The sequence below is a fragment of the Gadus macrocephalus genome, chromosome 17 (assembly GCF_031168955.1).
Source record: "Gadus macrocephalus chromosome 17, ASM3116895v1".
NCBI lineage: Eukaryota > Metazoa > Chordata > Actinopteri > Gadiformes > Gadidae > Gadus > Gadus macrocephalus.
In genome coordinates this window covers 11,443,915-11,468,218 of record NC_082398.1, presented here as the reverse complement: position 1 = coordinate 11,468,218, position 24,304 = coordinate 11,443,915, and the positions used below count along the sequence as shown (strand labels likewise).

At 46.6% G+C, this 24,304-nt stretch overlaps 2 protein-coding genes across 7 annotated transcripts; both read right to left on the bottom strand.

Moving 5' to 3' along the window:
- Positions 1–217: 217 nt before the first annotated feature.
- LOC132475429 (cornifelin homolog) lies at positions 218–4,170 on the bottom strand. Its single transcript, XM_060076569.1, has 4 exons — positions 4,011–4,170; positions 2,014–2,151; positions 1,106–1,263; positions 218–805 (listed from the first exon to the last, which is right to left on the bottom strand). Exons 2-4 carry the CDS (start codon positions 2,147–2,149, stop codon positions 611–613), a joined length of 489 nt encoding a protein of 162 aa, XP_059932552.1. The 5' UTR covers positions 2,150–2,151; positions 4,011–4,170; the 3' UTR covers positions 218–610.
- A 1,787-nt stretch (positions 4,171–5,957) lies between these two features.
- On the bottom strand, positions 5,958–23,349 carry fxr2 (FMR1 autosomal homolog 2). 6 transcript variants are annotated; one of them, XM_060076572.1, is made up of 18 exons: positions 22,608–23,349; positions 19,806–19,858; positions 18,738–18,831; positions 17,668–17,739; positions 17,348–17,401; positions 16,002–16,150; positions 15,352–15,445; positions 14,997–15,113; positions 14,318–14,488; positions 14,151–14,229; positions 13,746–13,903; positions 12,936–13,022; positions 11,886–12,141; positions 10,811–10,990; positions 9,728–9,916; positions 9,101–9,199; positions 8,598–8,686; positions 5,958–7,839 (listed from the first exon to the last, which is right to left on the bottom strand). In XM_060076572.1, the coding sequence occupies exons 1-18, from the start codon at positions 22,656–22,658 to the stop codon at positions 7,729–7,731; spliced, it is 2,103 nt and encodes a 700-aa protein (XP_059932555.1). In that variant the 5' UTR covers positions 22,659–23,349; the 3' UTR covers positions 5,958–7,728. The 6 variants fall into 6 exon arrangements, with proteins under 6 accessions (XP_059932555.1, XP_059932556.1, XP_059932559.1 ...); XM_060076573.1 differs by having other exon boundaries at positions 11,907–12,141; XM_060076576.1 differs by having other exon boundaries at positions 12,006–12,141.
- Positions 23,350–24,304: the final 955 nt, after the last annotated feature.

Sequence of the window (24,304 nt, the reverse complement as noted above, 5' to 3'; positions counted from 1 at the left end):
ACCCCCTTCAAATATGGCTTTTGAGGCTTTCAGGGGGTCTCATGGGAATATCGGGGGGTCGAGCACCCACTGACCCCCCCGTATTTCGCCCAGTGCTACTAACATATACAAACATAAATTGAAATATCAATTAAGTAATGTATACAAATATGTATGTTTGATTAAATATAAAGAAAGTGTCATGAGTCAGAATTTGCACTGGGAATTTGTGACAAAATATTTTTGGACAAACTTTTATTATCATTATGCATGCAGGCAACGCTCTAAACTTTAACACATCAACAGCACAGACTTTCAAAAGAACACACACGAGCACAGACACACAGACACACACAGACACACACACACACACACACACACACACACACACACACACACACACACACACACACACACACACACACACACACACACACACACACACACACACACACACACATTTAACCAAGTCATCTTGCAAAGCCTTGAGCGGCACATTTCTTGGGTGGGTTCAAACCCGCAACCATAACGTCATGTTTAGTATAAAGTATAAGCATAAAGCATACGTTTCTTCTAAAAACCTGATCCCATAATGTAATGTATATAAAAATAAGGCCTTGGGTACTGCCTATTATTGTGGGGGACCGTAGCCCTGTTGGACAGGGTACTGGGGTACATATGCCGGAGGATTCGAGGTGACCTGCACGGTGGTGGAGGAGAGGACCTGTGTGTGACGGCACCGGCGTTCCTTGAGTTCCCGTGCCAGCTGACAGTATGAGCACGTGCCGCAAAACGTGACGATACAGCAGTCGTCACAAATGGAGCCCTGCGGTGGGAGGGAGGCGGTGGGGAATAGAGAAGACGCACACTAATTATTGATTCATTAATAATCAATTAATATTGTCTTTGATTTCATGGATAAACCCTATTTAATCTGTTGAGGAAAGTTTGAGTGAGTGAGTGAGTGAGTGAGGGACTGAGTGGGTGAATGAGTGTGTATCACCCCTTTCCAACCACAAGGTTCGGGGGGTATAAGACAAAATGACTGTTATTGTGATATTTTGGATAACAATAAAGGAAATCAGGTGAGTTGTTGTTGCTGCATCGTAATTATTGTTCCACGTGCCTTTATGCGGTAGCGCTCTCTCACGGAGATCCGGAGGCCCAGGGCCACGGCTGGAACTATGCCGCTCATCGACTCCAGCATGGGGAGACACAGACCCTCGCCGTGGTCCGCGCTGACCTGACAGGACAAGGCGCACGGGCACCAAAACCCAAGGCAGCCTGCGCGGTGCGCCACAGTTGAGACAGGTATTATTATTTTGACACAGCACGGTTGAATACTTGATTCTGATTGATCAATCATTCCCCACGGGCATGCATTACTTTTCAATACCAGGACTCCTCTCCCTTTTAAAATTCCCAAATCCTACATTCAAATCAGAACTACCCACCTGACGTTGTTTGAAAACCCCAAAACACTATTCTCAAAGCACAGCGGGAGAATATTTGAGCTGATTGTTAGTAACTGAGGTACAAGCAGATTAAGGCAGTGAGTTTCCCCCTGCCACCTCAGGGTTGGTCAGCCACTTCCACTTAAAAACCCATTTATTTTCTACTGCTTTCAGTTAATCTTGTTATTGTTTTGTTTTATTCTGTTGTGACTTAAATAATTATTTGTATATATATATATATTTTTATTTTATTTTAAAGCACTTTGAATAACCACTGTGTCTGATAGTGTGCTATACAAATACATTTGACTTTGACTTCAGCAGTTTATTTATTACTGAGGGGACAAGATAGACCGGTTTGGGTGTTTGACTCCAAGCCCAAAGGTTCTGGGTTCGAGCCCAACATCCACCACAGTCAACTCTGTAGTCACTCCTGAGCAAGTGTCAAGTTAATGGCTTGTCAAGTTGACAAGCCATTCACATTGCAGGTCACAAATATGAGTAACCGATTGGTCGTTTTCTCATTGGAGGACTGCAGAACCTGGGGATGCTACGTTGAGCAATAGAAACAGATACCCACATATCCCCATGTCCTCAAAGCAGCTGAACAAGCTGGATGACCACATCTCCCTCCCCGGTACGAAAGCCGAGGTCACCACACCCGTGGTGACCACACTGGGCTGGATGGTCATCACCTGTGGGTGGATCATCGCCATGGCTATGGACGGACGGTCACAGAGAAAGAGAAAGATGATGAGAGAGATAGAGAGATGGAAAACGTGGGATGAGAGATTATGAGAGTGTTTGACCACAAGGTGTTATGAGGGTCGTCTTGAAACCAAAACTGTGGTTTGAGTTTCGCTGGAAATTAGTTTTATTGAAACTAGGCCCAGATGGTTGAATAGGGAACCTATGAATTGTGGGTTTCTTGTCTGCCTAAGGGGTAATCTGTGAACAGATTGGTACTTTCATAACACCACACAAAAACTAACCCTTTGTAACTACCATTGTTAACTGAAAGTACAGCTTGATTGTTTCTGGGGAATGTATAACAATGAACCAAATAGTACTGTAACCAACCAACCAACCAACAAACCAACCAACCAACCAATGTCTTCATGTTACTGAGTAAGAAATAAGGTAACAGAGGCTGACAAATTGCTTTGTACACGGTCAATTAGATCTTTGTAAAGTAGTAATGCGGTGCCGTTTCTAAGCTTTAGCTGCTGAAAAGGGTGCTTCACTTAACCTACATTTTGCTTAATTTTTTCATTTTTTGCACGTAGGCCTATATAGAATAAGAATCATGCGTTAAACCTTAAATCTAAATCGGCATGCTAAATTTAAATCAAAAACTTACATCGAAATCCCAAATCTAAATGCCTAATCTCAAGCTAAATTGTATACATAAATGGAAATCTTCATTTATAAATCCAAATTCAAATCCTACAACTAAATCTATAGTAGATGAATGAATTAAGCAGTTCGAGTTAAACCTAAAACAAGTGAAGCCCGTTTTTGAGCAGCCAGTTGTTGGCCAATTGTACCAACGATATATTTAAAAACATAAAAATCTGCATGTCTGGGTTACTTATGGGAGGTAGTGCAAATGTCTTGTGGTTATTCATTGGGACTAACTGCTCTGTGTGTTCTAGAAAGAACAAAGGTCCAACACAGGCACTCAAAACATTACGCTTATCACCGTAGCATTCAACACGTTGCAACGTCAACTTCCCATTGCCTGTATCATTTTTCAGTATGTCAATGCTAAATGTCTTGTGGATCAAGTTTAAAAGATTTCTCAGATATTGTGATTGGCTGATTGTAGGTCTACGAAAAAAGAACCATATAAATATTAATTATTGCCTTTCTTCCTTTGACTGCCAAATGTCTTGGTGGTTTGAGTTGTAAACATTGAGACTAATTTTATTTGCCTCATATTGGTCAAGCTGATATTGTTTCTGCGGTCATGGCTATAGATCATTGTGATAGGTGTCTCTGTAAGGACTGTGTGTGTGTCACATGGAAAAAGTGTTGGTTGTTAGGTAGAGATCCCATGGGCTCGGCCTCTCAGGTGGTTTGGATGTTAGACATTTGAAAACCAAATCAGCCGCAGAGCGATCACAGCCAGATTTCCCTGCCACACGTCATTCCCTATAGGGAAGCTGGCAGCAGATGTTCGGATAACTTTTTCCTCTTTCATGTCTCGTGCATTTATTTATGTATTTCTGAAACCCTGTGAATTCTGCTGCTACCCGTCTTTGCCAGGATCCTCTTTTTTTAGAGAGATAAATTAAAAAAGTTAAATAAAAACAAAACCAAAAAATTATGCGTCAGGTGGCAACAAAAGTACTTTGTTACTAATCTCAAATCCATGTTCATCTAATATAAGATTGTGCGATTGGGATAAATTTATGTAATTATTGATAATCATTTCATATGGAACCGCCTTATATACTTAGAATAAACAATGCAAACAAACTAAAACAATTAGCAAATGTTTAAACGCGACAGTATGATACACCGAACACTGGAATGAACTGCTCCAAATAGTATTAATTAAAACTTGTGACAAACCTGCTTTTGAACGGACCAAATGTCAGCCTTAATGTGGAGATGCAGCTTAGATTGCGCATTTGTCTGAACAAGCAACTGTTTATGTTACCCAGAACATTTATCCCCAGAGTCTATCGTTGCTCTCAGGATGTTGCCACCCATTCTCACACACGCCTTTTAGGCTAACACACACACACACACACACACACACACACACACACACACACACACAGTCTTATCGTAGGGTGGTTTGCAAAGACATCCTGTATCACTGCAGGGTGTTTGAACGGAGTACTTGCAGAGAACAAATCACCGTACAATATGCCAATACGACAAAATTGTTGGGTAAAAAGCAGATTCTGCGAAAAGAACTACTACTTGTTAAATATGTCCACTAGAGGGAGACGCAGGATCGCATAAGGCCAATTTACTTTGAGTACAAAAATAAGTACATTCTTTTTCAATGGCCAACGGTAGGTTACAGCAGTCTTTATACTTCTAGTTACATTTAAGCAAGGAGATGGGGAAAAGAGAAGGTATGATATAGGAACTTTCGTCCAAATGGTGTTGGATCGTCCAAATGGTGTTGGATTGCAAATAAATATGGGTTATGTAAACCATATAGCAAAATCGACTAAACTGAAAGTTTAGTCGAGAAGTGGCTCATGGGGACTCATCCAACTACAATGGAATATGACCCATTAGATTGTGTTGAACAAGGTCTGCGTTCAATGAATCTTAGGACTACAAGCCGGTTATTAATAACTCAAAATTCATAACAGTCCCTCAACAACACTTGTATATTTTTGTTATTTATTATTTTGGTCATTTAGGCGAAGCGTATATGAAACTTGACTCAGAGTGACCTCAAGATACAGGTCATTAAGGAGCAGGTAGGGGTTAAAGTGAATACAGAGACGGGTCATGAAGGAGCAGGTAGGGGTTGGAGGAAGCATCTTTGTCAAAGAGCCCTACAGGATAGTGTGCGGACGCTTGGTATCATACTTTCTTGCGGCTGAGCTATAACCAACAACATATTATTCAATCTTTCATAAAAATAAATGTAAAAAGGTCAATATACCATTTTACGGATAATAAAAGGACAAAAGGATAGAATATTTATACCAAACGATGAAAAGTCCTTTATTGCCACCAGAAAATGAGCGAGAAAAAATTAACAATTGGACAGTGAGTCAACCAAACAGCTAGTGTCACAACTGATGTGCACGCCCACACACGCACACGGGAGTTCAGACACACAAGGATTACAATAAAACCACACACACACAGGGAGGAGTGTGAGGTATAAAGGTGTACACAAAAAAACATAAGGGTCACATTTTTCCTCCCTTGTACAGACATGACCCAATAAAAAGGTACAAATACTCAAGTTCTTTTGATCCCAAAACCTGCCACAAGCAATAAGGGCCAGCAGCAGAAACTTTTGATTCAATTTCAGCCTCACATTGTCTAGCGAATGGGTGCTGACCAACATCCAACCATATATATTCAAACTTTTACAGAACTTAAGAGTCGTAGTACACAATAATCCCTGACCCTCCCGTCCACTGCCTCAAAATATCCAGTATATAAATAATATATATATATACATATATGTTGGATATATATTTAACCAGGATGTATTGTGGGTGTGTGCACCAGAGAACTGTGAGGAGGCTTGTTACAAATAAAATATTTACTTGGAGTTGTATTTATTTCGTTTTTTGTTACTTTCCATGTTGGGACATTCAGTATGTACGATAGCAGCAGCTCCAGGAAGAAGAGATGTTTAGGGGAGTCAGATCTCATTAAAAATCAAAACACACAAAGTCTTCATGCACGGGACAGGCAGAGTGTCTTACGGAGTCGTCACCAACTGACGCCATGCACGTTAGAAACGTACAACATGAAGGACCAGGGCAGAACTCACAAGAGAAAAGGGAATCAAAAAGATCATGTCGAGAGAGGTTCACTTCCATTTTTGTTTTATTTGATAAATTGTATTTTGTGGAAAGAACAAAAACAAAAACAAAAGAAAAATTATGAAATTGCTTTTGAGAGCGGTTACCAAGACAACAGGTGACGGCGTGCGAGCTGCGTCACGGGCAAGGGCGCGCTTCCACTCCACCATGTATCTACAGATATATCAGAAACCCAGAGGGGACCCCCTCCCAACGCATCGACCTCACCTGGCCAGCCTCCCTGCGCCCCACCTCCTCATCTCGGAGTGTGTGTATACGTGTGAGTGTGTCTGTATAGGTGTGTATGCGCTCAGTCCCGTAGGACCCCTCTCAGGCACAGTATAGGCTTCCTTTACCGTTTCATTATCTATTCATTTGTCATTTTGTAATTGATTTATTTCTTGTTCTGGCTACAGAGCTGCTGGAACCCTCCACCACCCCTCCCCCCCAAGCTGAGAATAGGAGGGAGGCCGAAGTGACATGTGACGTAGGAGACTCTTAAGGCGAACGCCAGGACCCCTTATCCCACCCCTAACCGTTTCTTTTAGTGGACCCCTAACCGTTCCGCGCGCGCGCCCTCACACCTCCGCCCACGTCCACGCCCCTATGCCGCCGCAGCCGATAGCAAAGAACAAGCACTTGAATTTCCTGTTTGGCACCAAACATCCCTCGCTCTGTTTTTATTAACCCATTCACCACTGCCGCTCCTGTACTCCTCGCTCTCCGCCGCCACTAGTAACGCCCCTGTACTGTCTAGTCATCACTCGCTCTCAGATTCATCCGTCCATCCGTCTCTTAACCAAAACGAACAAAAGGAATTAAGACCCCTCCCTCGCTTTTATTCTTCTTGTGAAACAAACAGAAAAAAAAATAACGGAAAAAAATCGAAATGATAAACTCAAGTTTTTTTTTAGTCTTTTTTTTTTTTTAGCTTCCCCAAATTCAAGGCACAATGTCTATCAGTAAACCATAATCCGCCCCCACGACCAGACCCGCCTCCCCGTCCATCTCGTCCTGACTCCGCCCCCCTCTCCCCCCCCCCCCGGGCGTGGCACCGCCGGCCCGACGCCACACAGGCAGGGACCGTGAGTCCGCCCTTGTGCGTCTATGGCCGACCTCGCCGCCCCTCTCGCTCCCCCCCTCTCTCTCTCTCGTTCTAGCTCGCTCTTCGTTTCTCGACGTTAAACGCGCTTCGATAGACGCGTCGGTTTTGGCGGGAAAATACGTTCGATTTTTCACCGTCCAACCCCCTCCTTAGTCAAAACCAGTGATAAACAACAACGACAACGTAAATAATTGACACAACAAAAAAAGAGGACATTAGTTTAAAAAACTAAAAAACAAACAACATAGAGAGTCTCGTCCTGTTTCTTGTGTTTCCGTATTTCTTTAAAAATCAAGTCATTTCCACCAGCTCTGTTATTTTTTTTGGTAAGCTAGTCATGTGTTTTTTTCTTAAAAATAAGCACTAAGTACTGATAGATAGGATAGCATACACCTTTAACGTGTTTTTTAAGTAGATGCGTTTGTCGTTTTTTTACGTTACGTTTTTCTCGCACACGTATGAATTCAGATATTTTTCGTCAGGTACTTGTTTTTCTCTCACTCTCTCGCTCTTCGGTTCAAGGTTAAAGTTAATGCAAGCAGGGACACAGATTGCCATGAGGTCTTGCTCTAGACGTGGATTCTTCCAGAAGGGCAGGGCCGCTCTATTTTTTTCTTTTTTTAAATACACGTGGTTTGTGGTTATTATTTTTTTGTTGTTGGTGCCGTTTTCTTTACGAGACCCCGTTGACCAAGGCCTTGGTCTCGCTGGCGGTTGCCACGCCGTTGCTAGGGGAGCCCTTGGAGGGGGCACGCTCGTCTTTCTTGGTGCTTGTTCCGTTCTCCTGGAGGAAGAAGAGAAGATGCATCACTTCACCGGCCGCACAGCAACCGAGAAGCAATGTACAGCCTCCGGTGTGTTAATGACCACATAGAAACCTGGAACCCTTCCTCCAATGTTCGTTGGTCAAGATACGACTTTTTCTAAAGGGATAGTACATTTGTCCTTTCCTAGACGACTCCACTAACAGTTGATCTAAAGTTTCAGTTTTGGACGGTTGCTGAGATTCGTTGGATACACGGGAACCTGACTCCATGTACAAACTTGTTTCACCAAAAGGTAACTTTCAATTGGCGCTCTGTTCCTCAAATGCTGAAGGTTGCCCACTAGTCTGCACCCGAATCCTTGGTATTAGTTTCGTTTCCAGCCAGCGTATCCCAACACGTTGTGTTAATGTTTAAAAGCCATTGCACCATATTGTGTTACTTAACTCTTCAATAGAAAACAAAATCATTCAGTCATGAATATGGACCGATTTGCAAATAGACTTCTGGAAATTAACGAAACCTTAGTAATCCAGCAACGAGGTGTTCAACTTTATGATGGAGATAATGAGGCTAAACTAGATGTCGGAGTCGTGTTGCTGACCACTCAACGACTGATTCAGAGGGATGCGTCACAAATTATAATGTTCACAAAAGTCATGTTCTAATCCCCCTGTATGGCCCAGACATCCAACAGCCCCTTGAAGACATGGTACCAGAGTCCTCCCTGAAGATGTGTGCGTGGAGTTTGTGGAGGAGGCTGTGGCGGGGTGGGTACCTTGGGTTCAGGGGCAGTCTGGTTCTCCTTCTGGGGAACGTTCTGCCTGCTTTGGGACTCGGGGCGGGAGATGTAGTCTGCCACAGTCACTGGAGAGCCGCAGAGGAAATGCAACCAGAGTTAGCTCGGTCTTACTAGCTCGTGATTGGTTGCAGGACAACCATAACTTTATTAACCCCACACAGGCAATGAGGGTGCCACAGCAGAAAGTACAGGACGGTGAAAGAAAAAAAAAAAAAAAAAATTATTATTATTTAAAGATGCGGTAAACATTAACCGTATAATCTCCATTATTATTTATTTGGTGATAAACCAATGACATCAGTACCGGGCTTTGATGAATAATCAATTCTGATTGTCAACTACAGCATTCAGCGATCTGTTTTTTCAGTTGACCGCTATGGATGCCATTTTCATCTCTGGAATCAAACTGATTATCTATTTGAGCGGCAGCAATCTAATGCATGTGGCGTGTACCGCGAGGGCGGAGCCAATGCCCTCACCTTGCTGTCTGTCACGGCTGGCCGAGCCACCTTCGGGGCGGTTGCCCCGGTTACGACGGCGGCGGCTTCTGTTGCGACGCTGGGGTCTCCCCTCCTCGTCTGTAAAAGGGTCAGGTTAAAGACTCAAACGTGGGTGTACTTGTGTACGCGTGTGTCGCTTTAAAGACAGACAGTCATGCGTTTGCATCACTGTCCGGGAAGAGTAACGACACCCTTTGCTGCCGTCTAAAAGGTCCTGATCTATCAAAGGCCATAATCAGTCCACAACCTTTACATCCCTGCTCTGGAGAACATTGTAGTAGTGATTTCGTTTCTACATGGAACAAAGCAAAAACGATTGTCTTATATTAGCAAATAATCAGGAACCCCGGTCTGAATGACGCAAAATGACGCATTTTGCGTTTCAGCTAAAAACAAGTGGTGCAACACCTTATCACCACGAGATTAATGCTGATATTAAGTAGAGAATTTTTTTTCTATCTTCTTAAAATAAAAATGAAAGAATAAATAAATGACGTCAGTAACGTTTAAAATTATCTTCCGTCCTGTGATTCTTCTGCTGTGACCCCCTGATGAACACCGCAGCCCTGCCCCCCTCCCCGGGGGGGGGGGGGGTCCCCTGCTCACCAAGTCCGTTATCGCTGGTGGCGGCCTGGCCGTCCGACTCCTCGGTGGCCGCGTCCATCACGCTGGGCTCCTGGTCGTTACGGCGACGGCGGTCCCGGCGGCGGCGGTCTCCGGCCCCATCGGCTGCTTCGGCCTGCTCGCCCTCGCCCTCCAGCAGGGAGTAGGGGTTGCTGTCCGGGTCCTTCAGCACTGGGGCACACACATACGTCAGAACAACGCCATTTCAGCGGTGGATTCAGCTGTGGTTTGAATAACACAGCTGGTTCTTTACCGTATAGCACACACAAGGGTTTTTCTTCCTGGAATTACATGACAGATTCACAACAGCAGATGGCGCCAAATGACTGTAAAACGAGTGTTCCCCTTTTGACTGAAGAGAGTCCCTCGATACAACGTAAGGTTGAGTGTCACATTTAATCTAAAATCGTTATGTATCAGATTAAGCCGCTCCCAGTTTGCAGGTGGGAGAATTTAAAGGCCAAAAAACACAACAACAGTGGTGTCCTTACTGATAGCATCAGGAATCACAATTGATCAGCATTGACTACAGATATGTCAAGGTCCACTAGCTACGAGATTGTTTAATATAAAGGATTGTGAAAAATGTATTTGTAAATATTTGTATAGATGCATAAAACAAGATAGTCGTTTTTTTTTAACAATGTTTGTATGATCATTATTTAGAAATACAATTATTTTCTTTATATGAACAAGATTTGGTCTTCAAATAGAATAACTTTTGAAGTCGTCTTGATCGAAGATTTGTATTTGAGCCACTGTATGACACATTAACGCCCTGAAGAGCGATGCTCCATGTTCTTATGTGGCACGTGTTAAGCAGGAGATCCTCGGACTTCCTTTAAGCGACACATGACAGGTGTGTGCCATCTGTTCCAAGGTCCAGGGTTTTATGGTGAGGAAAACAGCGTTAACACAAGCCAAGTCCCCGGCAACCTTCCAGCACAGACTAGCTAGCATGAGGCTAACCGTCTAGACGGCAAGCCCCAGGCGACATGCCATCGATCTCTAGCTCCGTTAGCCTGTCCACCGCGATGATGAAGCACCTCCACCTCCAGTGGGTACCTGAGCTGATGGAGTTGGTGGGTCTGGCGCTGGGTCCTCCGCGGCCCCGGCCTGCGTTGGCCCCCCGGCCCCTCCCTCCACGCCGGGCGCCCCGGTCCTCGCCGCCCACGCCGCGGGGGCGCTGCTCGCGCTCCGCCACCTCCTCGGACTCGGACGCGTTGGACAGCTCGGAGTTGGTGCCTGGGAGGGGAGGACGGGGAACGGGTTAGGACTCGATGGAAGGATGAAGGGAGGGTGGCAGGGGGAGGGAGAGGCAGAAGGGACATGTGTCCAAACTAAAGGGCTGATTATGCTCCCATGTTCACGCAACGCAAGGGGGTGACTGACCCCTTACGTCCTTGCGGACCCCCCTTGCGGATCCTCCTTGCGTCCACCGCAAGGGCCTGGCGTGCGCCTCCCGAAAATGTGTAACCTTCCACGTCTGTGTGGTCATTGCGTTGCGTGAACGTGGAACCATAATCAGCCCTTAAAAAAAGTCAGTATTTTGCCTTGAACCACTCTAAAAACACTAAAACAGAGGCTTTTTGTGGACTGGGTTAATTTCGCCTGAAATCATCTGACCAATTCGCAAATGCGAATGAGTCGATTCCCCCATTGGATAGCCTAACAACCAATCAGAGCAACGAAAAACTGATGGAAGTCGTATGAATAAACGCCGCCCCAAACGAGATAAAAGTTGTGATCGGACGACCCAGTCCGGATCAGCTGGAAACCTGACTGAACGCGAATATTCATCAGGAGCTGGCTGATTGGCCTGGTTCCCAGGCTAGGCGTACTGTGGCGACGGCCTCATAAAATATTCGTCGAGCCCCATAGACCTCTGAAGTATAAGTCCCGCCTCCGAGGCTCCGGTTCCCTCCGTCAAATGTCGAAGGGAAATAACATTTTGAATGATCGTACATGCATAGCAAACGCTGTAGGTGGCGAGGAAGAAAAAGCTGCATTACGTTTTGAACTACACACATTTTAGACAGACATTTGCCCGAGGGAGGCGGGACTTATTCTTCAGAGGTCTATCGTCACCCTACCGGACATGTGAACAGCCCCCACTTCTCTCCCCCCCCCCCGCCCTCACCATAGCCACCAGAGTACTGACTGTTGGAGGGGCGCCGTCCGCGGCCCCGCCCGCCGTACACGCGCGAGTTGTGCAGGGAGTTGCTGCTCTCGTCCGTCAGGTACCCCTTCTCCCGCTCACCCCCAGGGCCGCCGGCCCCCGGACCGCCGGGGCCCCCGGTGCCACCGGTGCGGCCCGAGGGGGCGCGGTAGCCCACGCCGATCTGCCGGAGCTGCTCGTCGATCTGGAGACGCTCCAGACGCAGCTGCTCCACTTCCTGTACAGACAGGAAGCAGGAGTAGAAGAAGTGAGTGGGAGGGTTGATCATATATAAATCTATACTTTATGCCAAGTTTTGAAATAATCGTTTGGAAACGTAGATTTGATATATATATATATATATATATATATATATATATATATATATATATATATATATATATATATATATATATATATGCACATTGGGGCAGGAGCGGTTGACAGTTGACCGGTTTAAATCCGCTGACAGCAGTCCTTACAGCGGGCTGAGAGGGTGGGTGAGGGGTCACCCAAGAATGCAACAGCTGCCTCCAACGACAACAGCTGACCTTTGAGGGGGGGGGGTGTGTGTGTGTGTGTGTGTGTGCCCGAGTGTGAGTGTGAGTTTGCGAGTGAGTGTGTGTTGTTATTTTTGGATGCCGGTGTCCAGATAGCTGGTAATCTTATTCCATGTGTGTCCCATCAACCGAGCCCCCACCCGTCCCAAGGAGGGGGGGGGAACGCGACTATTTTTAAAGCATACAGGCTCAGAATGAAGCAGCCTCAGCAGCTTTCTACATGTGGCGCTGGGGGAGGGCAGGGGGTCAGGGGAACAGGTGACCGACATGATGTGAAACGCACACCAGAACCTTCACTCCTCTCTCTCTCACTCCCCCCCCCCCCCCTCCTCCTACCCACTCACCCTCTCGAAATAATGCACTGGTCTTAGACACCATGCCGTCTACACAGAGGCCCAGGAGAGGCCCGGGAGAGGCCGGGTGCTGCCCCCTGTGGGCGCGGAGGACAGGGGGGGGGGGGGAGGTGACTGACCTGTAGGTACGCCACGTGGTACTCCAGCAGGGCCTGGGCGTTGCTGATGTTCTCTTTGGTCCCCACAAAGACAAACGGGACCATGCCCTGGGGAGGGGGGAGAGGGATGGAGGGAAGGGGGGAGAGAAAGGGGAGAAAAAGAGGAAGAACGAAGAAGGAGAGATAGAAGAGGGGGGGGGGAAGAAAAAGCAGGAGTGATTAGCATGAGTTTAAAACGGGAGCACTTTCACGACCACGATCAAAATCAACGTTTTACATTACCAAGCCCAAAATACTCGCATGTGGGCCATAGAGAGGCCCCGTATGTGCTCAATATAAATATGTTTCTGGTACTGTCATGCTGCTTTCTAATAACGGGAAGGGACACGCAATCTGTCAAGACACACTCTGATTTAACTCTCAACATATGCTCAGGGAAAACATCCCAGCTGCAGCCGAACTGCAGCTAGCACGACCAAACACAAAATACTGTGTTTAATACTGCATTTCATTAAAATGCTTTAATGAAATGCAGCCTTTTAGTAAAACTTAAGATGACGGAGGGTACATCTGTCTTGGGAATGGGGGTTCAAGACCACACAGCAAGATTATTATTATTATTTTTTTAATACACCATGAATGCATTGAAAGTTAGAATGTATACGATGTAGATCAACAAGTAACTGGCACGAAAAAAAGACAAGACTAGTGAAACAAATACAAAGCTATTCCAAAAATGCATTGAGAAGTGTGGCTGCGTTGAGTAGAAACATAAAATAAGCACATGGGTGTGGGTTTGTGTGGCGATAGGGGGGCGCCCTGTTCATTCACCTCATTGTTGCCGGCCTGGTGGTCTTTGCTGGACCCCTGCCTGCCTGCCTCCTCACGGGGAAGCTTCTTGTCGTTGTCGCCCTCGATGCGGACGCGGACCACGCCCGACTTGTCCACGATCTCCTGGATCACTTTGCCGCTCTTGCCGATGACTTTGCCTGTGGGGTTGAAGAGAGAGAGGGTTTTGAAATGGTAGGGACGGAACCAAGAGTCAGATAGACTGGAAGCTAGTCCGATACCACTCTCTCCAATATAATGATCCTTTACTGGACTCGAGTCTGGTACTTTGAATACATCAGCATATCGTGATGGCGTTTCTGTTTAAATACCCACGAATCCAGCCATGGATCCATCTGTACCTCAGTACCAGAGGGGGGAGCAGTCAGGAGCACGTGGACCACTCACCTACGAGGTTCCTGGGCACGTGGAAGTAGTCTTCCTTGAACTCCAGGTACACTCGAGCCTGTTTGACCGCCTCAGGGGTCTGAAACCAAACAACAACACGCCACATCAGCACCACGTCATCGGCGTCCGCCGGCGTCATTGTCACGTTGCCACGGCGACCGCCCCACCTCTCCGTAGATGCGGAAGGTGCAGCTCTCCTCCTCCAGCTCGATGGCGGTGACGCCCGCCACCTTCCTGGCCTGCTGGATGTTGGCGCCGTGCGTGCCAATGGCGAGCCCCATCAGGTCCTCGCGCACGCGCACCTCCTCTTGGTAGGCCGAGGCCAGCTGCTTACTCGTCTGGCGGAGGGGATCAACGAGGTGATTGGGCGGTGGGGGAACGGGTTGCAGCAGCTGGGGCTTTTTTTAATTTAAACTACCTTTTTGTGATTATGTCTGTTTCCATTTACCCATAAACTCTATTGAAGAAAGATCTACAAAACTAATAAAATGGATTCAAATTTGAAAAACATTTGACGGTAAAACTGTTGAACATAATTTCGCCTATTCTAAGTGCTTTATGTTCGAATGTGCATTATAACATGTGCCTTCTGTACAGTAAAGTTCTTATGACAAGGTGAATGTCAGCTTTGTAGGCCTCATCCTAACCCACAGCAAGGGTTTGGTGCTATTCCATGAAGGCACGTTTAACTTTTAGAGTGTGTGTGTGTGTGTGTGTGTGTGTGTGTGTGTGTGTGTGTGTGTGTGTGTGTGTGTGTGTGTGTGTGTGTGTGTGTGTGTGTGTGTGTGTGTGTGTGTGTGTGTGTGTGTGTGTGTGTGTGTGTGTGTGTGTGTGTGTCGAGTCTACCTCAAGGTGTTTGGTAGCCTCCTCGTTGCGGGACATTAGCATTAGCTTGGTGCGGATGCTGCGGAAGTGCATTTCGCTGAGGAGCGCGGCGCGCTTCACTGTGGTTTCGTTCGTCGACTGCAAGAAGAGAGGGTAAGGAGATAAACATAATGGGGTCACGCGTAATGCACCCATGACCGTAAATGGTCATATTGGCGTTTTTTTTTCACTGGTTATCCATAGTAGCACATCTCAATTTGTATGGAAATATGTCATTCAATACACCTAAAAGTCCTTGCCGATAATATTATTCTAATAATACTTAATAATAGGGTTGGTGTTTATAATGGGACAGGTGGCGAGCAGGGGTACTGACCAACACGATGAGTTCATGTGTCTGGGCGCTGTAGAAGATGCAGTTGGCTCCAATGGCTTTCCTGAAGTCTTTGTGGATGTTGTCGTTAGCACAGCTGTTGATGGGAAAGAAAGGAGGGAGGGAAGGGGGAGAGAACGTGTAAGCAGAGTCAGGTGTGTGTGTGTGTGTGTGTGTGTGTGTGTGAGAGGTAATCCAACAACACCTCTCTGATGTGTTGCCGATCAAGGGCAACACATTTCAACTGTTAGATCATTCAAGAAAATAATAAACTTTGCAATTCAATGTGGCGGTGTCGACGTTTGATGAATTGTGTTCATTAAAAAAATATTACGATTAACTTAATTAAAGAGGCAAGATCTGCACAGAACAAAGGGGTTGAGTGCATCACCGGACCCGTTTCACAGAGGCGTCTTTGTAGCACAGACGGTGTCGTCTACTTTATTGTACCAGGGCACAGGACGCAGACTAACCAGGAACGTCCTAAGCACAAAAAACGTCCACCGGCACCCTTGTGAAGATGAGTCTACTTCCTGTGCCCTGGCCAAGACGAAGGTCACAGACCCGTACGTAGTGCTTTAAGCGTCACGTGCGTTCACGCCTCTTTAGAAGGGCAGAGTATGCAGGGCAGTGTCGGGGGGGGCTCTGCTCACATGTCCCGCAGGTCTTCGGGGATGGCGATGGGGACCTTGTGGAAGGAGGATCGGGTGGAGGGGCTGTTGGGGTTGAGCGGCCGGATGCGCTCCGCTGTGACGATCTCGTTGTAGGTGGCGTCGCACGCGGCGTACTCGATCACGTAGAACTGAGGACGACAAACACGCAGGTCAGACGGGGGGGGCGCCTTGTGGCGCACCGACAGGTTTGCGTCATCTTTGGTAGGTGTGCGACTGCTCATTCCCTCCCTCTCTTCAACCGACTTTCCTGTGCATGCTCCCCGTTCTGGCCGTCGAGAAAAAAAAAAAAAGGCTCGTAATCGCATATATATTTACAGTATTTACAATAGAAACACAGAATTAGCCACATGGCGTCACTTTGAGCAAATTCAGTATCAGGTCCACCGTGTCTAAGACAGACCGTTTACTCTGGTCAAAGGTCAGGATAAAAGTGAAATGGAAGATAAACTGCAGCAGAAATATGGCCAAGCCTGGATTATCTCAGTGTATTTTGAACCGGACTGAAATCCAAGAGGGTAATGGCAGCCACGTGATTTTTACATACAGCTCCCGAGTTCTCCAAAGTCCATAGAGACGATCCTATGTATTAAAAAACTTGGCCGTGGACCTCTAACGGCAAGAGGCACATTACAGCGATGGTTAACAATAGAAACAGTTCAAATAATTGATCAAAGATGCAATACTGTTCTTCCATGTGGCTGACTAACACTGAAATAGGAACAGAAACGGAACAGAAATAGGAAAATGGGGTTCAAATCAAGAGAGCGAGAAGAGAGCGGGGGTTTGGTTGAGAGCCAACAACCCACACTAAGACATTCCTGGTCTTATCACACTGTCCAGGACACTAGTAGTGCCAGCTCACGACTCCTCATTGTGTGATTGTAACGTCTCCATCTCACTGACCCACCGCAACACCTCACACACTGCCCTGGACTCCACCAGTTCCAAATGGGTAATTTAGCAGGAGCTCTAATCCAAAGTGACTGACAGTGGATTCAGGTACAGGTCATTGGGTCCGAGTGACTTCGCCACACAGCCCCACTACACTATACTGCTTTGTAAAAGCAAGGACCTTGAAAACCGTTGTGATGCTGCCGTTGCAGAACAGCAAGGCACTCAATGTATTACAAATGTCCCAGGAGCCAGGGCTGACGGGGGAGGAAGTGCATTGACCTCACTGGAGAGGAGAAGTCATCTTGCTCTGGTAAATATTTAGCCAGACTTCATAACGGTGGCAGCATGTCCTTAAAACCTTTGATTAACGGACGTATACTTCATTGCGCGGCATACATAACGCATTTGTTTGTTAGTTTGTTTTGTTTTACCTTTGTCTTCTCTAATGGCTGACCATCAACTGGTAGGCGATCAGAAGTATCGACCTAGCAAGGTGCCACACAACAAAAGATTCTTTTACGGTTCGAGGGACCAGTCATGTTTTAAATGCCAAAGGGGACAGACAAATCAAACCAACAAACAAACAAGGCAGAGAACAAGCAGCGTCCCGAGCAAACTAGACGCATCTCATCAGCACACACTTGTTCCCGTCAGTGACCGCAAGACAAAGCGTCCTGACCCCCTGACCCACACCACCTGCCGGGAGCCCCCGCGCCCACCGGCCGCCTGGTCCCACCGCCGCCCGACTCACCTCTCCCTTCATCATCCGCACCCGGGCCAGCCACCAGCCGCATGGCTCCTGCTCGTTGGCCCTGGAGTACACCTGCAGAACAGGACGGGAGGGACAGACCCCAGCACCGCATTAGATCCAATATGGAGCGGAGAGTTGGATCCCAATGGCCGACCACTTGGAGCGGGACGCCCTGAACCCTGACCTGCTCCTTATTGACATGTGTTTGCTGGAAGTCAGCAAAATGGCTTAATTTATGCTTATTGTAAGTTTTTAAATGTTTCCCGTCTTTTAACTATCTTTAAGTTGCAAGTGAATGCGTGTCACGCATTTAAAAATGGATTAGGATCCTCCATTTATCCTTTTAAATAAATATTTCCCTGACATTTAGAACAATTCATTGTAATTTATCACATTGTTTGTTGCGAAACCCCATCGCCTGTCAAGTAGTTCGCTACCACTAATTAAAAAAAGATAGCATAATCGTTCTGATCTACCCTGCACATTCTTGGTTAAATTCCAAACGCTTTTAGGCATTAGTCCAATTTTGATAGTATGTTTTGGCTGCTCTGTGTGCTGCTTTTCATAAATGTTTCAGACGCTTCATTCATTATATGGAAATATCAGGTTATGGTATGACTCTTTTTTTTAAAACGCCAACTTGGACTTTGACGTTAACATCCTAATTTAAACGGCTGTCTATTAGAAGATGCCTCCAACACAACATACAGGAAATGGACAGCCCCAAGAACAGCGGCCATCTTGTAGTCAACCACGACCGTTGACGACCAGCGACTAGCCCACAAAGGGGGCCGCTTCACGCTTTCCCCCTGCACGTCGACCAAGGTTATAGAAAATGGCCGTCGCTTATCGGATCGGTTTATTCTGTCCCGCCATTACACGCCGACGGCAGGTCATTACCATGATAACAACCTCTAACCCTGTCGTCAATCCTGGAGCTGAAGGCTTGGTGTAAAACTTTAACTGATACAGGATGCTCCTAGCTTCAGGAGGGGGGTGTTCTGGGACTAGTGGCTACAGCTGTTCTAGGGGTTTGTCCCGTCGGGGGTGTGGGGGTGTGTTGGGCTCACCTCCACCTCCTCTCCCTCGCCGATGTCCTTGTTGAAGTCGGCCGGAGGGGGGAGCCGCACGTCGCTGAAGGGCAGCTGCCTCTCTGGTTGCCAGCTTTGGGTTGTTGGAGGGAAAGAGGGGAGGGGGAACGAAAGAGAAAGCAACTGTCAGTCTAACCGCCCACCGGCTGTAAGGACGACAGAAACCTGCCGAGCTAAACAGCCTTTCAACTGTGCTGTCCGTGGAGGTTGTTGTTTTTGCTAAGACAGTGGGTGTCTATTCTGCCTTGCCAAATGTTGGGCAGAACCGTCAGTACACACACACACACACACACACACACACACACACACCCCAAAGTGCCCTTCATAAAATCGAAATGGTTCATTAACTTTGATGAGGTTTTAAAGAGGCCGAAGACAGAACGCAGAGGGACACCTTGGCCCCTGAAAAATATATTTTTTACACAAACACTCAAAATGGAAACAAATCTAGGAAGATACGATAAAATACACGGCAAAGTGCTCGCAAGTTTTTCAATGAAAATATTATGTATACACTTCGAGAGTTCTGTTAAATAATATTATCCAGTGGATTGTTGGCATCTACACAAGAGTCTAGTTGGGATAGATAAGGTGTGTTTGGTTTACGACAGTTGAACACCAGGAGCCCCACTCACAGTATCTGTGAGCTGGGGGGGAAGGGGGGGGTGGCACATGGGGCAGGAGATGAGGGAAGGAAACGAACGCGCCTGTTACAGCGGAGGAGGGGTTGATCGGACCTACCTCCGATCCCACCGGACTGCATACCTTGAGGGACTATTTTTAGGAACAGTCTGCATTACACACTCCAGCCAACTAGATAAAAAGGGTGTGTGTGTGTGTGTGTGTGTGTGTGTGTGTGTGTGTGTGTGTGTGTGTGTGTGGACAGCTGCACGTGGCCAATGGCCGAGTGTAGTTTAAAATGCCAGGTTCACAACTCCACCACCGATCGCTCCGCTTACAGCACTGATAATTTTCCTTATTAACTCAAATTAATGGTCAGGACTATATTATTAAATGTTATACGTGTTTTAGTGAATAATAACTTACTTGTTTTCAAATACTATTGTTAGGGAGTCTTCGTGGACATCTTTGATGTAACCCTGAGGAAAAACAAAACAAAAAAGGAGGATAGGTTATTTTGTTTTGTTTTTTTAAAACACAGATTTAACAGGGAATGATGCAAGAGGGATATTGGAGGGGAAAGGGAGCAGTTAATTTTGACTGGATTTCAGTAATTGAGAAAGTATGTGTTCAAGTCACAGTGCCGGCTGGAAGCCAGTTCCCAAGATACAGAGCGAGACAGACGGAGAGACGAGAGACGGAGAAAGAGTGACACACAAACACACAGAGAAATTAACATAAAGAATAATCTTGGGCCCCGAGTAGAATTCCTAGTGTAAATCTAATCCCGTTTAGTTGGCTCTGACACCGGCATGTCAGGGAAAGTGACGAGGGGCGTTCGAGTTTCCTCCCCAGGCGGCCCTCCCAGGAATACCTCACACACATACAGAGTGGCTTCTGGAGGACTGGGTGGCGTTGTGGACCAGGGAGTGTGGGGGTCGGTGTGTGTGAGCACCATGGCGGAGCAGACATGCATGGTGTGGCCTATATGTAGCGATCGCATGACGCCGAGGAAACTCTCCCGAAACTTATGAGACAGCGAAACGTTAATAACCGGCCCTATGTGAAGCTATGTCGGTGGCCTCCATTCAACTCCCAGCTTCACCTTTAAAGTCATAAGGGTGGAGGCTGGGGTTTGCTATAGCCATCAGTAGGACACGGCCTTATATGGGTAGAGAGGGGGGGGGCGAGGAGTGTGTCGCAAATCCTCAAGCTTGCGTAGTACGGAGGCGACGGTAGTGGTCAGCTAGGAGCCTCATGGTTCCAGTCATGGTCTGGCTAGTACCATGACACCTCAATGGGACCCCCCCCCTCCCACACGAAAAGTAAATCTTCTACCCAAATTTGTGCCATGGCGGCTGCATGTCAGCCACTATTACTAAAACACACAAAATTAAGAAATGTGTGCGTTTGTGCAGGCGTCGCTCAGGAGACAGCTGCCTGTGGTGGCCAGCGTGTGCATGCTAGGTCAGGAAAGGCAAGCCGGTTTGCCTAGAGTGCTCCCCTGTCACAAGGAGCAGGGGGGGTCCTTCTTAGAGGTGTGACGCATGGGGTCGGGGGGTAGGTGGGAGGTGGCGGTGGCCCATGTTTGGGCACAAGACCACGTGAAGTTTCTCTGTGATCCATTCATTCTGGAGGGTTCAAAGGCAGGGTGGCTAAGCTAGTTTAACTAGGCGAGGCGAGGCGAGCCGGGGCATGGTAGGCGATCTTTGGAGGCCCCAACAGCTAATATCCTTTAATAACAATGAATACAGCAAATAACATTAAAATGAGGTCTCCCACAGCCGAACAGACCATTGGTTTATCGCGGTGTTCGGTGCACCTCCAAAAGGGGCTGTCCTATTAACAGAACTTGGGGATATATTGCAAGTCCTGCATTATTGAAATTTTAGAAACAAAAAGGATTCTTGTGAGTCATAGGTGGTTGCGGGGAAAACCCAGAATGAAAAAAAAAATACAAGACGAGTGTTAACCGACTTCAAGCATCGGAGCTGCCATCCCCTCCACCAAACATGGCTACCCTTAACAGTAAAACAAAAAGCAAAGGAGCTTGTAACTGGAGATAGTGAGCATCCATCTCCAGCATTATTTAAGTGAAGCATCTCTCAGACACATGTAATGGCGGTGAGAGCGGGGGATGGATGGATAGATAGAGAAAGATAATGGAGGCAGTGAATAGAAGAGTGGAAAAAGTTAATTCATGCCAGGGTCGAGCTGTCAGGCTGTAAAACATAACGACAGGTGAGAGGGGGGGGTAAATATAGTCACTGAGCCACCATGTGGGCCGGTGTAAGGACTGAGACCCACTGCTAGTCCCGCAAAAAGGACACTTACTAATATTGTACCATTATACTTGCGGAAAAAAAAAATCAGCATAGTACTGGCTCATGCCATTCAATTCTAGGCACTGGCTGCGTTTATGCTGTACCACAAAAATGAAATCGTCCAAAATACCTCACGAAAATGGTAATGACGGATGTTTTGTTAATAAAAACAACACAACGTTTCGAATTGGATTTGTTATTAAAGTTCTGCTTGAAAGAAAAAAAACATTTTAATGACGACAGCGATGCCATGTGACTAGGCGTGAAACTTAAGGCAGCCTTTCCCATGAAGATTGACATGAACTGAAAGTGGACACACAGAAAGCAAAGCAGAACACTCACAACTAAACATTACATTTCAATGTAGACCATATCTTAAAATGTGTACATCGTGGTCGGCATTAGATAAAGCCTACAATTAAGTTTTTATGATCAACTATAAACACATATTACTGCTTTCAGTCGTAGCAATGTAGATCACAAATTGCACGACAATGCTAAAACACAGCCTCATAATAGGGCTAGTATTAGTCGTCATTTATTAAACTGAAATTAACTATTTTAGAAATATTGAGTCAGCCGTTTCAGTGCTACATAGTAATAGTTGTTTGGCGAGGTTAAATAACATGACAGTTGCTAAAAATGCATTTAGGCTGGGCCATGCACACACACTGATGACTGTGGTACCTAGCTCCCACAGCTAGCATGAGCTAACACAACCATCCACCCCACCATGGCCACAACACACCCGGACTCATCTCCATCCGTCCGGACCACTGCTCATATTCACCGAGTGGATGGCTAGAGAAGTCCCAATACATCAATAAAGTATAAAAAACATTCCAATTCGTGGTTGAAACTTTTTACTTTAAGCTTCCAACCACCTTTCCTGACGGCAGTTTACCTTGTAGAAGGCCCCGTTCGAGCCCCGCACCTCCACCGCCAGCCCGTCCATGCTCGCCGTCGGTAGCTCACCACGGCCGGGCAACTTGTCCGGAGACGCTCCGCCTCCCGGCGGTTCAGCCGGTACAACCCCCAGCCTGGCCGGCCCGTCGCCGCCGCCGCTCCCCGGCCGCTTGTGGATCTCCAGTGTGTCGGAGGGTGGAGGGAGAGGGGCTGAGGTGAAGGGGTCGGGGGAGATAGGTGGTGGTGATGGTGGTGTTGACTGATGGCACCCGCAGACGCTATCTCCAGCGGCCGGTTCCGTGTGTAAAAATGTGGGGCTCACTGAGCAGGATGACACCGCACCGGCCGACGAGCCCTGACGTGCGTCAACGGAGCCCACGAAGCTAATGATGCTCAGACTACAGGCAGAGAATGCTAGCGAATGGGCAATTAGCTAGGCTAGGCTATTAACACCTCGGTGCCTCGGTGTCTTTGAATGGGGCGCTAGCTATCAAACAGGGGCTATATCTTACTGCGTGTGTTTTCAGTACGCGCCTGGGCGCAGTCGTTGTTGTATATCTCCTTTTTTCCGCGAGTCGTCACCGGGGATTCCTTCCTTTGTTTGTGGTGATGCAGTTGTGCAGCTAGGCTTCCTTCCAAAAAAAAACGCGTTGTTGGTGCACTGTAGCCCGGCACCTCCTTACTCCAACCACCCGTCCCCTCAAAAGCACGCTGATAGAGTGGATCGGCGAGGGACTGAATGACCTCAAAGAACCCACCCCTCAATTGCAAAAGACCCGCCCCAGCCACGATACCGGCTGCGGATTGGCTACAGATGTCGTCGATCTAGTCTAGCGTGTGTTGATTGGTTTTTTAATTAGAGGTTGGTTCACGTTTTTCACCAATGGCTATTTGGACATTGTATCCCATCCGGATCTATTGGATTTACTTCGTGCCAGTTATATCGGTACTCGAATTAACTGGACCCGGTATCCGGTTTTGCTCACTCATTGATAACTAAGAACCAGTATGCAACACACTACCAGGCATTGTGTAAACTACTATACAGCAACACCATTGGGTAATAGTCCAGTAGGTTATACCATAGTAGAGCACCAATTTGATAGGCCTATACTATACGTTATATCAAAGTAAGTAGTGTCTGATCATGCAATATAACAAGATGTAAAGTATTATAAAATCGATGTTAATGTTAATGTATATGTGCAGGTTTTTTTTATTTAAACTGTGATGCAAAGCAAAAAGGTTGTGTCAGTGTAATAACTTTTCTAAAATAGTTATTAGCTCGTTATCCCAAAGGATAACAATTCCTTGCTGTTTTTCCAAATGAATGAGAGTTAAATAGAACAACTAACAAGACATGGTTAAGAAAAAGCAACGAAGAGGAAGCTTCTGGAAGAACAGATATGTCCCACACCTGCTGCCAGAAAGCAGCTGTGTGAACCGCACAGATCAGATTGGTCAGAAGGGGACCCAGGCCGTTACAACACACGAAGGAATTGCGATTGCAGGCTAAAAATGCGTGTCGCCTCATCTGCAGTGTAGCTGGAAAGTATCGGCTTGATTTTCAAGTGATTCGTCAAGTGTCGAAAGAAGATTGCAACCAGAACGACATAGTTAATTATAATTATTAGGTGAGTGCTGCATGCAGCGCTCAACTATTGTTCTTCTTAGGTTTTATTACTATCATTATTA